This window comes from Saimiri boliviensis, chromosome 1 (genome assembly GCF_048565385.1).
Source record: "Saimiri boliviensis isolate mSaiBol1 chromosome 1, mSaiBol1.pri, whole genome shotgun sequence".
Lineage (NCBI taxonomy): Eukaryota > Metazoa > Chordata > Mammalia > Primates > Cebidae > Saimiri > Saimiri boliviensis.
Genome location: NC_133449.1, coordinates 49,480,333 through 49,492,760, shown reverse-complemented (window position 1 = coordinate 49,492,760; position 12,428 = coordinate 49,480,333). Strand labels below are relative to the sequence as shown.

General features: G+C 47.0%; 1 protein-coding gene across 1 annotated transcript in view; it reads right to left on the bottom strand.

The window, feature by feature from the left end:
• Positions 1 to 313: 313 nt before the first annotated feature.
• Positions 314 to 12,428, bottom strand: part of CHCHD5 (coiled-coil-helix-coiled-coil-helix domain containing 5) — a 29,561-nt gene continuing 17,446 nt past the window's right edge. The window contains exon 4 of the mRNA XM_074397044.1: positions 314 to 1,454. Coding sequence (XP_074253145.1) covers positions 1,359 to 1,454 — 96 coding nt within the window. The 3' untranslated portion in view covers positions 314 to 1,358. The remainder of the gene's footprint in view (positions 1,455 to 12,428) is intronic.

Below are 12,428 nucleotides of genomic sequence, written 5' to 3'. Positions count from 1 at the left end.
CAAGTCCCAGCAAGCACTTTCTAAACAAATGAAAATTAAAGAAAATATCAGAGTGCATCCAACAGAGTATTATTTCATAAACTTTTGATTCAGTGACGTGTGTTTGTGTATTCGTCTGGGTGGCAATGTAAGATACATTTCTTAAAAGGCCAGGCGCAGTGGCTCAAGCCTGTAATCCCAGCACTTTGGGAGGCCGAGGTGGGTGGATCACGCGATCAAGAGATCGAGACCATCCTGGTCAACACGGTGAAACCCCGTCTCTACTAAAATTACAAAAAAATTAGCTGGGCATGGTGGCACGTGCCTGTAATCCCAGCTACTCAGGAGGCTGAGGCAGGAGAATTGCCTGAACCCAGGAGGTGGAGGTTGCGGTGAGCCGAGATCGCGCCATTGCACTCCAGCCTGGGCAACAAGAGCGAAACTCCGTCTCAGAAAAAAAAAAAAAAGTTGCATTTCTTACTGTGAGTTGAGGGTTTGTTTGTTTGTTTGTTTGTTTTGCTGTCCCTCCTCTCCCGTGAGTTGAGGTTTTAAAAGTTTAAGAGAAACATTGTTTAAAGGAAGACATCCATTCATCAATTATTAAGTATGATCAGAAACTGTATCTTGTTCTAGGGTAAAGAAAAGAGCAAGACTTGGCTCCTTCACTTAGGAAGCTGTGAATCTGAGGGCGAAAACACAAACACACCAGTAGGACAGGATGTGAAAACCGCACTAACAAAGTGGTGTCAGAGTGCCTGGAGTCGGGAGGAGGAGCCACCACCTTCCAGGGACCCCAGCGCTCCTGGAGGAAGTGGTGTGTGGGCTGGTCCTGAAGTGGGCTACAGGAGGAAACATGATCCTGGTGGCGATGGGGGTGTGGATGGAGAGCTATAGCCTGGTGTGGGAATCTGGGGTAAGGGGCTGCTGAACAAGGCTTGGGCAGAGGTACCAGGAAGGGCACAGGGGCAATGATGACAGGGAGGCAACGATCAAAGGGAACCAAATACTGACTTTATCCTGTGGGAGATGTGGGAGATACACGCACGCGCACGTGCCATCATGGCTCACTGAAACCTCCGCCTCCTGTGTTCAAGCAATTCTTCTGCCTCACCCTCTCCTGAGTAGCTGGGATTACAGGCGCCTGCCACCACACTTGGCTGATTTTTGTATTTTTAGGAGAGACGGGGTTTCACCATGTTGGCCGTTCTGGTCGTAAATGTGGGATGTTTTTTGTTGTTTCAGAAGGGGATGACAATGGGAGTGACTTGAGGGCCACATGTTGCATTTGTCCTGATTTCAAGGACTTTTCTGGTTTATCTGAACATTCGTCATGATTAAAACAGGATACAGTGAAGCAGTGTTTCCTCCTTGCTCTCCAGCTAGTCCCAGCGTTGATGTGTGGCCACCTGCCTTTGCCACAAAGCCTTCTTGCTTTCCCGTTTTTTCTCATTATCCCCACTGAGCACTAACTCCAGCTGCAGAGAGAGACAGAGGGGGAGAAATGTTTTTCTCTAACACCTCTCCTTAACCCCTAAGGGCTGCAGGCAAGCTGGCTTTAGAAAGAGACAGCAGGGCTGAGAACTTGCTTTTCAGCTCAGCACATAGGGAGTGGCTTGGAAAGTAGAGATAAAAGAGAAAAGCAAAAACAACCAAAGGAGCTAACATTTTACGCAAAAACATTTCTTAGTCATAGATCCAGAATATAGTGTCTGCCTTCTCCTAGGTAATCTCTCGGAGCCCAGTAAATTGAAAAGGTGTGGCAAATATCCAATATTTAAATGTAGCTGTCTAAGGGCTAAAGTTAGGGACTGGAATTTACCAACCTCACCCCAGCCTCGTTGTGGACTTTTTCCTTCCATGATGTTCCCCTTGACTTGGAACTTTTTTTTTTTTTTTTTTTTTTTTTGAGATGGAGTCTCGCTCTGTATCCCAGGCTGTAGTAGTACAGTAGTGTGATCTCGGCTCACGGCAACCTCCGCCTCCCTGGTCCCGGTTCCAGCAATTCTCCTACCTTAGCCTCCCAAGTAGCTGGGATTACAGGCACGAGCCACCATGCCCAGCTAATTTTTGTATTCTTTAGTAGAAATGGGGTTTCACCAGGTTGGCCAGTCTGGTCTTGAACTCCTGACTTTGTGATCCGCCTGCCTCGGCCTCCCAAAGTGCTGGGATTACAGGCGTGGGCCATCGTGCCCAGCCGGAACCCTTATATGAATTGTCCCACAGCATGATGGGCGTCCTTCTGTGTTGTTCATTCCTATGCAAAAGCTGGTCTCCTTTGCTCTTACACACCAAGCCCCTTTCAACCCTTTCTCCAAGTGTCTTCTGCTGTCTGGAATTCTCTGGCTCCTTTTCTACACCCACCTGAAATCCCATATCCTCCAGGAAAGCAGCCCAAACAGAGTGCCCAGAATTCCTAAAACATTTTTGGTCTTTAGATCTTTATGAATGATAAAGGAATTGTTCATTCCCTTATGTATAACCTCAGGATGTTAAATGTTTGTCACTGAGATGTTAAGTATTGCAAATTCTTGGAACTCTGAGACACTAACTCATCCTTCTGTGCCCGGCTCAGAGCTGAGGATGTAATAGGGTTTCAGAATTGAGATCTAACATAAATCTGGTGCAAAACCTGAGTTCAAGTCCCTGGGAGCTTGGGAGCTTCCTTTGCCTCCTCCCTAAAGGGCAACTCCCCTTTTATAAGACTGGACTAGTCATTCTACCTACAATTTAGGGATGTTGCAAGGGTCAAATGAAACCAGAAACATGTTTAGCATGTTACTGGGATTAATTATTTTTACTGTGAAGTGGTATGATAGAAGTCAGAGGGCATTTTTTATTTGCTTGTTTGTTTATATTCAACTTTAGGGTTGTCCCTGTCCTTGTGAGTTTTATTTGTATTGATTTTTGAGATGTGAAATAGTAAGATGATTTTAAAAGTCAGGTCAGAACAAAAAGAGGGTCAGGTTTGGTAGCTCACACCTGTAATCCCAACATTTGGGGAAGCAGAGGCAGAAGGATAGCTTGAGCCCAGGAGTTCAAGACCAGCTGGGCAACATAAGGAATGCCCATCTCTCCTAAAAATAAAATAAAATAAACAAAAAGAGGTATTCATAGAAGTCACATTCCCCCTTCATTCCCTTTATTTCCATCATGTTCCTCCCATGCCCTGCAGGTAGCTAATCTCATTCATCTCTGTTTTTTTTCCCTTTTGCTTCTTTTTCCATGAACAAATAGGTAAATGTTCTATTTCCTCCTCTCAAAGGTATACTCCAGACAATGTCCTTTAAGACCAGTTTTTCAGGACTCTGGCCATCTTTTGCACACGCTGGTTGAGAGGCTGGGAGGGGCTCGGTGGGCAGGAGCTCTGTGACAACGGCCTTAGGGGTGTCCTAATCCTCCCATCTTTCTTCACGTGACTAGCTGTATCATAAATACTTAACCCCAGGTCCCAAAGGTGTCTCTATGATTGGTAACGGGGCCACAACCCAGTTCCTGCCACCCAGGAGACTGAGGTTCAGGATTCTGGCCTAATGAAGCATCTCCACCAAGCTCAGCATGGCCTGCTGATTCTCCTGAAGATGGAGACAATGCAGGTACAAGACTGGACTGGATTTCAGAAGAATCACTCTTGGTACTTGCAGAGCCACGACAAGTACCTGCCACACTCCTGTGACCTTCACGCCTTATGAGAAAACAGCACTTTATGCTTCTGCTGTGTTTTTTTTTTGTTTTGTTTTGTTTTTTTTTTTTTTTTTTTTTTTTTTTTGAGACGGAGTTTCGCTCTTGTTACCCAGGCTGGAGTGCAATGGCGCGATCTTGGCTCACCGCAACCTCTGCCTCCTGGGTTCAGGCAATTCTCCTGCCTCAGCCTCCTGAGTAGCTGGGATTACAGGCACGTGCCACCATGCCCAGCTAATTTTTTTGTATTTTTAGTAGAGACGGGGTTTCACCATGTTGACCAGGATGGTCTCGATCTCTCGACCTTGTGATCCACCCGCCTCGGCCTCCCAAAGTGCTGGGATTACAGGCTTGAGCCACCGCGCCCGGCTGTTTTTTGTTTTTAATGAGAGCTGAAGAACCAAAGCCAAAAGACCCGTGGTTGTTTCTCTGTAGGGCCTCATTTTAAGCAGGGAAAAACCTGAGTAAATTAAAGTTCACAGTCCTAGGGCGGCGGCCCAAGGCAGTGGAGCTGCACCGCTGGAGGTATTCATTGGAAAAAGCAGTGGGAGGGGAGAATTCTGTCTTGGAGTCAAGCTGTCCACAAGTCTGCTGGGAGGCTGTGACTCACTCTGAGGAAAAGGAGTGCCCTGTATTCTGGAGGAGGCTGCTTTCTCCAAACAGGAGCTCTGTGGCCAAGGAAGGAAATGAAGCAATCCAAGTCTGATCAACAGCTGTGGGAGAGGCAGATCTACATGTCCGTGCCACCCCAAACTCTTTCTGCTTAGTATTTGCCCTGTGCCCTCAAGGAACAAACAGCACGAAATAACTGGATTCCGGTGGGAAGGGAATCAGGCCCCATCTCGGGCCCTCTCTGGACCTTAGTTTTTCCAACGGTGATGGGGTGGACTGGACGTGAAGGAAACTGGCAGCCAACTCATGTCCCAGCTCAGCCTATGGCTGCATTTTCTCTTACAGTTAGAAAAACAATTGAATTTAGGTGCCTTGGCATGAGGCTCTTTCCTCCAGTTCGGCATAGCCACTACCATTTCCTGCTGTTTTACCCTAAGTCAGCTTCACAAATTCAGGCCTCCTGCCTGCCCTTTGAAGTTACTTGAAATGGTAACTCCTGCGCTAGCAGCAACCGAGTCCCTTCCAGCTCTGGGATCCAGGATTCTATGCCTCAGAGAAACAGTGAGTAGAAGCAGGGTGAGCAGGCTTCACCAGGATGTGAAGGAGATGATCCTTAGTCTCGGGATGCTACAGAGGGTGAGTGTGGCAGTGTACCAGGGCCGAACATCTGCCAGGCAGCATCGACATGGCTTAGGGAGAACTCAAAACAGCATTTTTTACAGCCTCCTGGTGCATCCTGTTTCTCTGGTGCTGCTGCTGCCAGTAAGTTGGCACCATGCCCACCCTGCTGTGGGCAGTGAGGGGGTTAGGTACCCATCTGTCCCATTTCCTAAGCAGGTGCTGGCAAGATGGTGCCCGAGTTCAGCCTGCCCCCTGCTGGGCGAGCAGCGAAGCTGCTGTGGGGTCTGAGACCACAGAAAATCCCACAGGGAAGGAGGCGGCGCCCTCTCTCAGATTCTCCCCATCCGAGAGGTGGAAACAGCGTAGGTGTGGGCTGCTGCGTCCCTGCCACCTTCCAAAGAAGGCACGGTCTCTAGGAAGGTAGTCTCAGGTCATGTAAGTCTGTGTTTAATCAAAATCCCTTTCTTTTTTGAGACAGAATCTCACTCTGTTGCTCAGGCTGGAGTGCAGTGGTGCGATCTTGGCTCACTGCAACCTCTTCCTCCTGGGTTCAAGTGATTCTCCTGCCTCAGCCTCCCTGGTAGCTGGGACTATACGCACTAGCTAACATGCCCAGCTAATTTTTGTATTTCTAGTAGAGACGGGGTTTTACCATGCTGGCCAGGCTGGTCTTGAACTCCTGACCTCAGGTAATCTGCCTGCATCGGCCTCCCAAAGTGCTGGGATAATAGGCATGAACCACTGTGCCCAGCCCCCAAATCCCTTTTCTGACATAGGACCTGGCACAACGATGTGCTTAATAAATATATATTGAATAAATAACTAGTCCAATGGTTACCTGCTCCCATCTTGTTTGGGAGGACAACTTTATTGTTTTTCTTTCTCAACTTCCCCTCACAGGCACAAACCCCCAGTGTCTACTCGGGGTTCTGCCTGGCTCTCCCAATTCCAACCTGGTGCTCCAGCCTGGGAATCTTCCTCTGGGCTCCCCAGGGCATGGCTACTCCAGTTCCTTAGCCCCAACCTAGGTTCCTGCTGAGATGAGCACAAATCTCCCTTTTCTCTCTGTATTTCCTTCTACCTCCCCTTTGAACATCTGGATTCTCGTTCCACCTTGAGCTCACTAAACTTAGAGAGATTATCTCCTTCCAGAAGCAGCCACAGAGGTGTTTCTGCCCCCACTTCACTATTAGCCGTTGTTACGTTACGCATGGACACGTGTCCGTGGGGTAAGGTGGACAGCCGGAAGGGTTGGGAAATTCCGGTTTCTAGGAGGGAACTCTGGGGCCCCCTAGGGTTGTCCTGGGATAGGGCCAGGGCCAGTTTGGGGCTGGGGTAGGGCTGTGTGGGACTAAGCTGAATGCACCATCAAAGATGAACTGTTCTTCAAACCTATTTCAGGTATTCTCACTTAGCCTTATACAATGATCTCACTAGATTTGAAGGAAAATGTTTTTTTTTTTTTTCCTATTATACCTATTTCTCTTCCCACTTATATTTCCTAATCAGCAATAGAGATCTGTTTTTGATTAGCTAGATAAAATACATAGGAACAATTTGGCAGGGTGCAGTGGCTCACGCCTGTAATCTCAGCACTTTGGGAGGCCAAGACAGGAGGATCACAAGGTCGAGAGTTTGAGACCATCCTGTCCAACATGGTGAAACCTCTGTCCCTACTAAAATTACAAAAATTAGCTGGGCATGGTGATGCACACCCGTAATCCCAGCTACACAGGAGGCTGAGACAGGAGAATTGTTTGAACCCAGGAGGTGGAGGTTGCAGTGAGCTGAGATCATGCCACTGTACTCCAGCCTGGGCAACACAGCAAGACTTCATAAAAAAAAAAAGAAAGAAGAAAAAAGAAAAGAAAAATTCAAAGGGCTATAGAGTCAGTAAAAAGTTATAGTCACCCCACTCATTCCTCCACTTCCCTTGCCCAGAGACGGTCTGCCGCCATTTTCTTGTGACTCGTTCTAGAAACAATACCATGAACACATATACATGAAGGTATATGTATATGTATAGGTATAGGCGTACATTCAGTCAGTATTTCAGCACATGCTGATTCAGGCAAAGTTCTTCTATAAAACATATAAAAATCCTTGCTCTAGAGGAGGCAAGGAGTCAGAGAATAAATGAGGTAAATCAAATATGTGACATGTTAGATGTTGCTATGTGCAGTGGAAAAAACACGCAGGGTAAGTGAGTTGGGGCGTGGCCCCGAGCGCCTTTCCCCTGGGCTGCCGCTACACACCCTGAGAAACCTGGGGCCGCACAGCTGGTGCAGATCTCAATTCTGGTTTCTCACACACAGGGGTCCTGCCCTGCCCTGGTGAGTCACCCCTTCACTTGGCTTCCTGGTGCTGGAGGGCAGGCCTCCCTCACTGCCTCAAGGCTGCTCATCATCTTCAGCTTATATCCTGGGTCACTGTGGATGACTGCTTTGCTGGCTTTAATTAAGTGGTCTATGGGCCAGGAGAATAAAGATCAGTATCATCTGGGGACTTGTCAGAAATGCAAATTCTCAGGCCCCCACCCCAATACTACTGGATCAGAAACTCTAGGTTGGGGTCCAGCAATCTATGTGGTTTTTGTTTTTGTTGTTACTGTTGTAGAGACAGGGTCTTGCTATGCCACCCAGGCTGGAGTGCAGTGGCTATTTACAGGCACAATCATAGCGCCCTGCAGCTTCAAACTCCTGGGTTCAAAAGGTTCTTCTGCCTCAGCCTCCCAAGTAGCTAGAACTACTGGTGTACCCTACTGCACCCAGCCGAGCAATCTGTTTGAAAAAGCCTTCGGGGTAGCTCTGATGCATGATAAAACTTATGAACCTCTGCTCTGCGGAAATGCCTTACCATCTCACATGCCTACCAGCTGTGGTCATAAGCACACATCTTATATAATCGCACCAAGTTTTGAAAAAATATTTTCCAAGTTAAATCTTAGACAGATGCACAAATTGTATGTTAAGAAGCAACAGGTAAATCTTAACAGCCCAATTATTTGAAAATAAGAATCAAGGCCGGGCGCGCTGGCTCAAGCCTGTAATCCCGGCACTTTGGGAGGCCGAGGCGGGTGGATCACGAGGTCAAGAGATCGAGACCATCCTGGTCAACATAGTGAAACCCTGTCTCTACTAAAAATACAAAAATTAGCTGGGCATGGTGGCACGTGCCTGTAATCCCAGCTACTCAGGAGGCTGAGGCAGGAGAATTGCCTGAACCCAGGAGGCGGAGGTTGCGGTGAGCCGAAATCGCGCCATTGCACTCCAGCCTGGGAAACAAGAGCGAAACTCCGTCTCAAAAAAAAAAAAAAAAGAAAAGAAAAAGAAAAAGAAAGTAAGAATCAAGTCATTTGAGTCTGGCCCTTCTTATTCAATTTGTCAGGTAAGAATATTCATAGAAGATTGCCTTAGTCCTAAATTCCTATCCCTGAATCCTATTTAAAAGACGACAAAATTTGAGCCTAGGCAAGGTAGCAAGAGACCCCATCTCTACAAATTTTTTTTTTTTTTTTTTTTTTTTTTTTTTGAGACGGAGTTTCGCTCTTGTTACCCAGGCTGGAGAGCAATGGCGCGATCTCGGCTCATTGCAACCTCCGCCTCCTGGGTTCAGGCAATTCTCCTGCCTCAGCCTCCTGAGTAGCTGGGATTACAGGCACGTACCACCATGCGCAGCTAATTTTTTGTATCTTTAGTAGAGATGGGGTTTCACCATGTTGACCAGGATGGTTTCGATTTCTTGACCTCGTGATCCACCCGCCTCAGCCTCCCAAAGTGCTGGGATTACAGGCTTGAGCCTCCGCGCCCGGCCTCAAAAGGCCACTCTTAAGCACCACTAGGAGCCTACTGAGCTCAGCGATTTCTGAAGGGCCCCTTGCAAAGTAACAGGGATTCTGCCTAACTTTCTCCCTCCAGGCACTAGGCAGCTTTCTAACTACCCTAACAAGCCTTGAACCAAATGGAAATAAAGCTTTTTGAAGGAAGGAAGGAAGAAAAGAAGGAAGGGAGGGAGGGAGGAAAAGAAAGACAGAGAAAGAGAGAAAAAGAAAGAAAGAAGAAAGAAAGAAAGTGAGCGGGCCAGGCATGGTGGTGCATGGCTCAGCTACTAGGGAAGCAGAGTCAGGAAGATCACTAGAGCCCAGAGGTGCAAGCCTTCAGTGAGCTGTGATTGTCACTGCACTTCATCTTGGGCAACAAAGATAGTCTCTATCTATTAAAAAACAAGAGAAAAGAAAAGAAAAACATCTGGAAATAAATGAAATTAAAAGTCTCTATCTCTAAAAAAAAAAAAAAAAAAAAGAATCAGTGATGGGCAGCTAAAAAAAAAAAGAAAAATTTCTGGAAATAAATGAAATTAAAAGTGCATAAAATATGAGTGATTAAAATACTGCTAAATCATATTAGATAATTTTTCTTCCTCTTTACACTTTGCAGAAGAAAAGGTCAATGGCACTTATGATCATTAGGCAATGTGTAAAGCATTTGATATGCGTAATCTTATCACATCAGCGCAAATGTCACACAATCCAAAGAACATTTTTGGCTCCAACTTACAGATGAATAAGCAGGCTTAGGGAGGATCTTGCCTGATAGACACTTAGCAACAGAGAGGGCCAGGAATGGGGTTCTGTAATCTCAGTCTGTGCTCATTTTGCTGGAAGCCACATGTGCAGATAGTGGTACTTATCTGAGCCTATTCTGCAGAATCTCTATGGTCAATTGGAAAGAGGCTTAAAGAGGGTCAGGGGATAGATAGGTCTTGGCCAGAGTCCAACTCACAGTGGGTCAGGTGGGATTCCAGGCACACTGTGTGGCTATTTTGCCAGCCTTGCTGTCCTTATCCAAGGAATGTGGTCTGTCATGGTGGGAATGACCAGTTAAGCGTCATTGAAAGGGCCACCTACAAGCAAGATAATAACCTAAAACAATTCTGTGCCCGAGGACATTGCAGAAATTATTTCCATAAAGATTTGAAAGATGCAGGGCTAGTGATTTCCATAACACCACTATTACCTCACCTATTTGGTCAATGCAGGAGGCAAATGGTGGTGGGGAATGAAGGTGGATTAACACAAACATAGTCGTGGGTGTGCTTATCCTGCCCTAGCACTTCCGCCAGCACCACGACGTGTAGATTTACATATGCTTATTCCATTGCAATGATGTCTTACATGTTGATTATTTGGCCATGGGACACGTTTTCATGATAAAAGATGTCAGGCAGTGGGCCACGGCTGTGGAGTTCCTGCTCACCACATGCCACATCTCCTAGCAGCACGCAGCTTCACACAACGGTGGAGAGACCTGCCGCAGCCTTAAGACTTTACAACGTGTAGTGAACCTGTGGATACCTCTCAGAATTTCCCATCAGGACCTAGGCTACTAGAGTACGAACTGCTAATGATTCACTGGTGAAACCTCTTCCAAGAATGTCCTTGGCCCACTGGAATAGTCTTACCCAAGGTCATGTACCCTTCCCAATGTGGGGACACGCAGCCTGTTCTAAGGATACGTAGTACTTCTGTCCATAATGGCAAGTGATGTTGCCACTGGAAAAATGCTACAATGAGAACAGCATTAGTTGGCTGAGAGCACATCCAGCACCCACTGGGCACCCTGAGCCCAGCCATGTGGTGTGGGTGAAGCAGTACAGGTGGAGCAGAGACCACTGCACTGCAGAAAAGAGCTCAGAGGCCAGCGTGCTTAAGAACAGTGTCCGGCAGGCTGTACAGACTGCACTCTGCTCAGACCAGTTAGCTCTAATGATCCTTTTCAGCTACAAGTGCCAGTGACTGGCTACTATGTTGAATAGGGTCACCAGGCATTAAAGGAGTCATGCAGCTACGTTACAAGATGGTCGGACCTCCCTTGATCCCAGAGGAACATTTTGTGCCAGGACCTCCACCTTCATGGAGGCACTGATACACCAAGTCCCTAAGGACACCCGGGTCTGGTTCATAGATGGAGCCCACTAAGGTACAAGCTGGTGGAATGTTCTTGGCCCCTGCAGCTGTGCAGCCACAGGGGAAAACAAAAGCTGTTTAAAACTTTGCACAAAAAAAGGTACTACCCAGTGGACAGAGCTGGGGACAGTGGTGGTTTCCCTGAAAAACTCCTCCAAAATATTCCTTGCTGCTTTTTCATTGGTTTAGAGACTGTAGCCAATGGGCTGGCAGTGCAGGCCTGTGCCTGGAAGCTAGACTACATGATGAAGTCCCAACCCCTAGAGCAGTGAACATTATGGTATTAGATTTCTCTCTCTTTTTTTGAGATGGAGTCTTCCTCTGTTGCCCAGGCTGGAGTGCAGTGGCATGATCTCGGCTCACTGCAGCCTCCACCTCCTGGGTTCAAGTGATTTTCCTGCCTCAGCTTCCCAAGTAACTGGGATTACAGGCATGCACCACCATGCCTGGATTTTTTTTTTTTTTTCTTTTTTTAATTTTTAGTAGAGATCGGGTTTCGCCATGTTGGCCAGGCTGGTCTCGAACTCCTGACCTCAAGTGATCCGCTGCCTCAGCCTCCCAAAGTGCTGGGATTATAGGTGTGAGCCACTACTCCCAGCCTCAGATTTTATTAGTACTGCACTACTATCCTCTGTTTTATGGATGTGAACGTCCATAAAAACAAGCATGAGTGGAATTCAAAACCTGATCAGACTTGTGCCTTCCAGGTAAGGACAAGTGAATACACCATCACAGAGGCCACAGCATGCTGTCTACAATGCAGGACTAGGACCCAAAGCAAAGATAAATGACTCCTGCACAGAAAGCCACTAAAGTCTGGCAAATGAGCCTGTCAGTCAAGGGGCAAAGAAAAGTCTAGGGCACGTATGAACCCAGGACACCAGAATCTAGCCAGTCCTGGCAAATAGGCTATATAATCTCCTAAATGCTCCTCTTGGGGATACAATTAGGCATTGCCTACAGTAGGCATCTTTCTGGGCATGGCATGATAATATAGGTCCTCACCAAAGATATGAGCTATAGGTAACATAAATTGAGGGACTCGCAGATAATCTGTGTTACATACTGAGATTCCCTGAATATATCTCATCAAATGATGCTGCATTTATAGTCAAGAGTATCCAACACTGGCCAACCACCTTGGACATTCCCAGGACATCTTGGGACCCTCATCACCCACAGGCAATAAATGCTATTAGAGGATGGAATGAGGCCAGGTGTGGTTGCTCATGCCTGTAATCCTAATACTTTGGGAGGCTGAGGTGGGTGGATCACTTGAGACCAGCCTGGGCAACATGGTGAAACTCTGTCTCTACATGAAAAAAAAAAATTAGCCAGGCGTGGTGGTATGCGCCTGTGGTCTCAGCTACTTGGGAGGCTGAGGTGGGAGGAGCACCGGGGCCCAGGAGGTTGAGGTTACAGTGAGCCATAATTGAACCACTGCACTCCAGCTTGGGTGACAGAATGGGACTCTGCTTCAAAAAAAAAAAAAAAAAAGAGAGAGAGAGAGATGGATGCTTAAAGGAGAAGCTAAAAAAGGTACACAGATGACCAAAGCTCAATTCTCAATAGA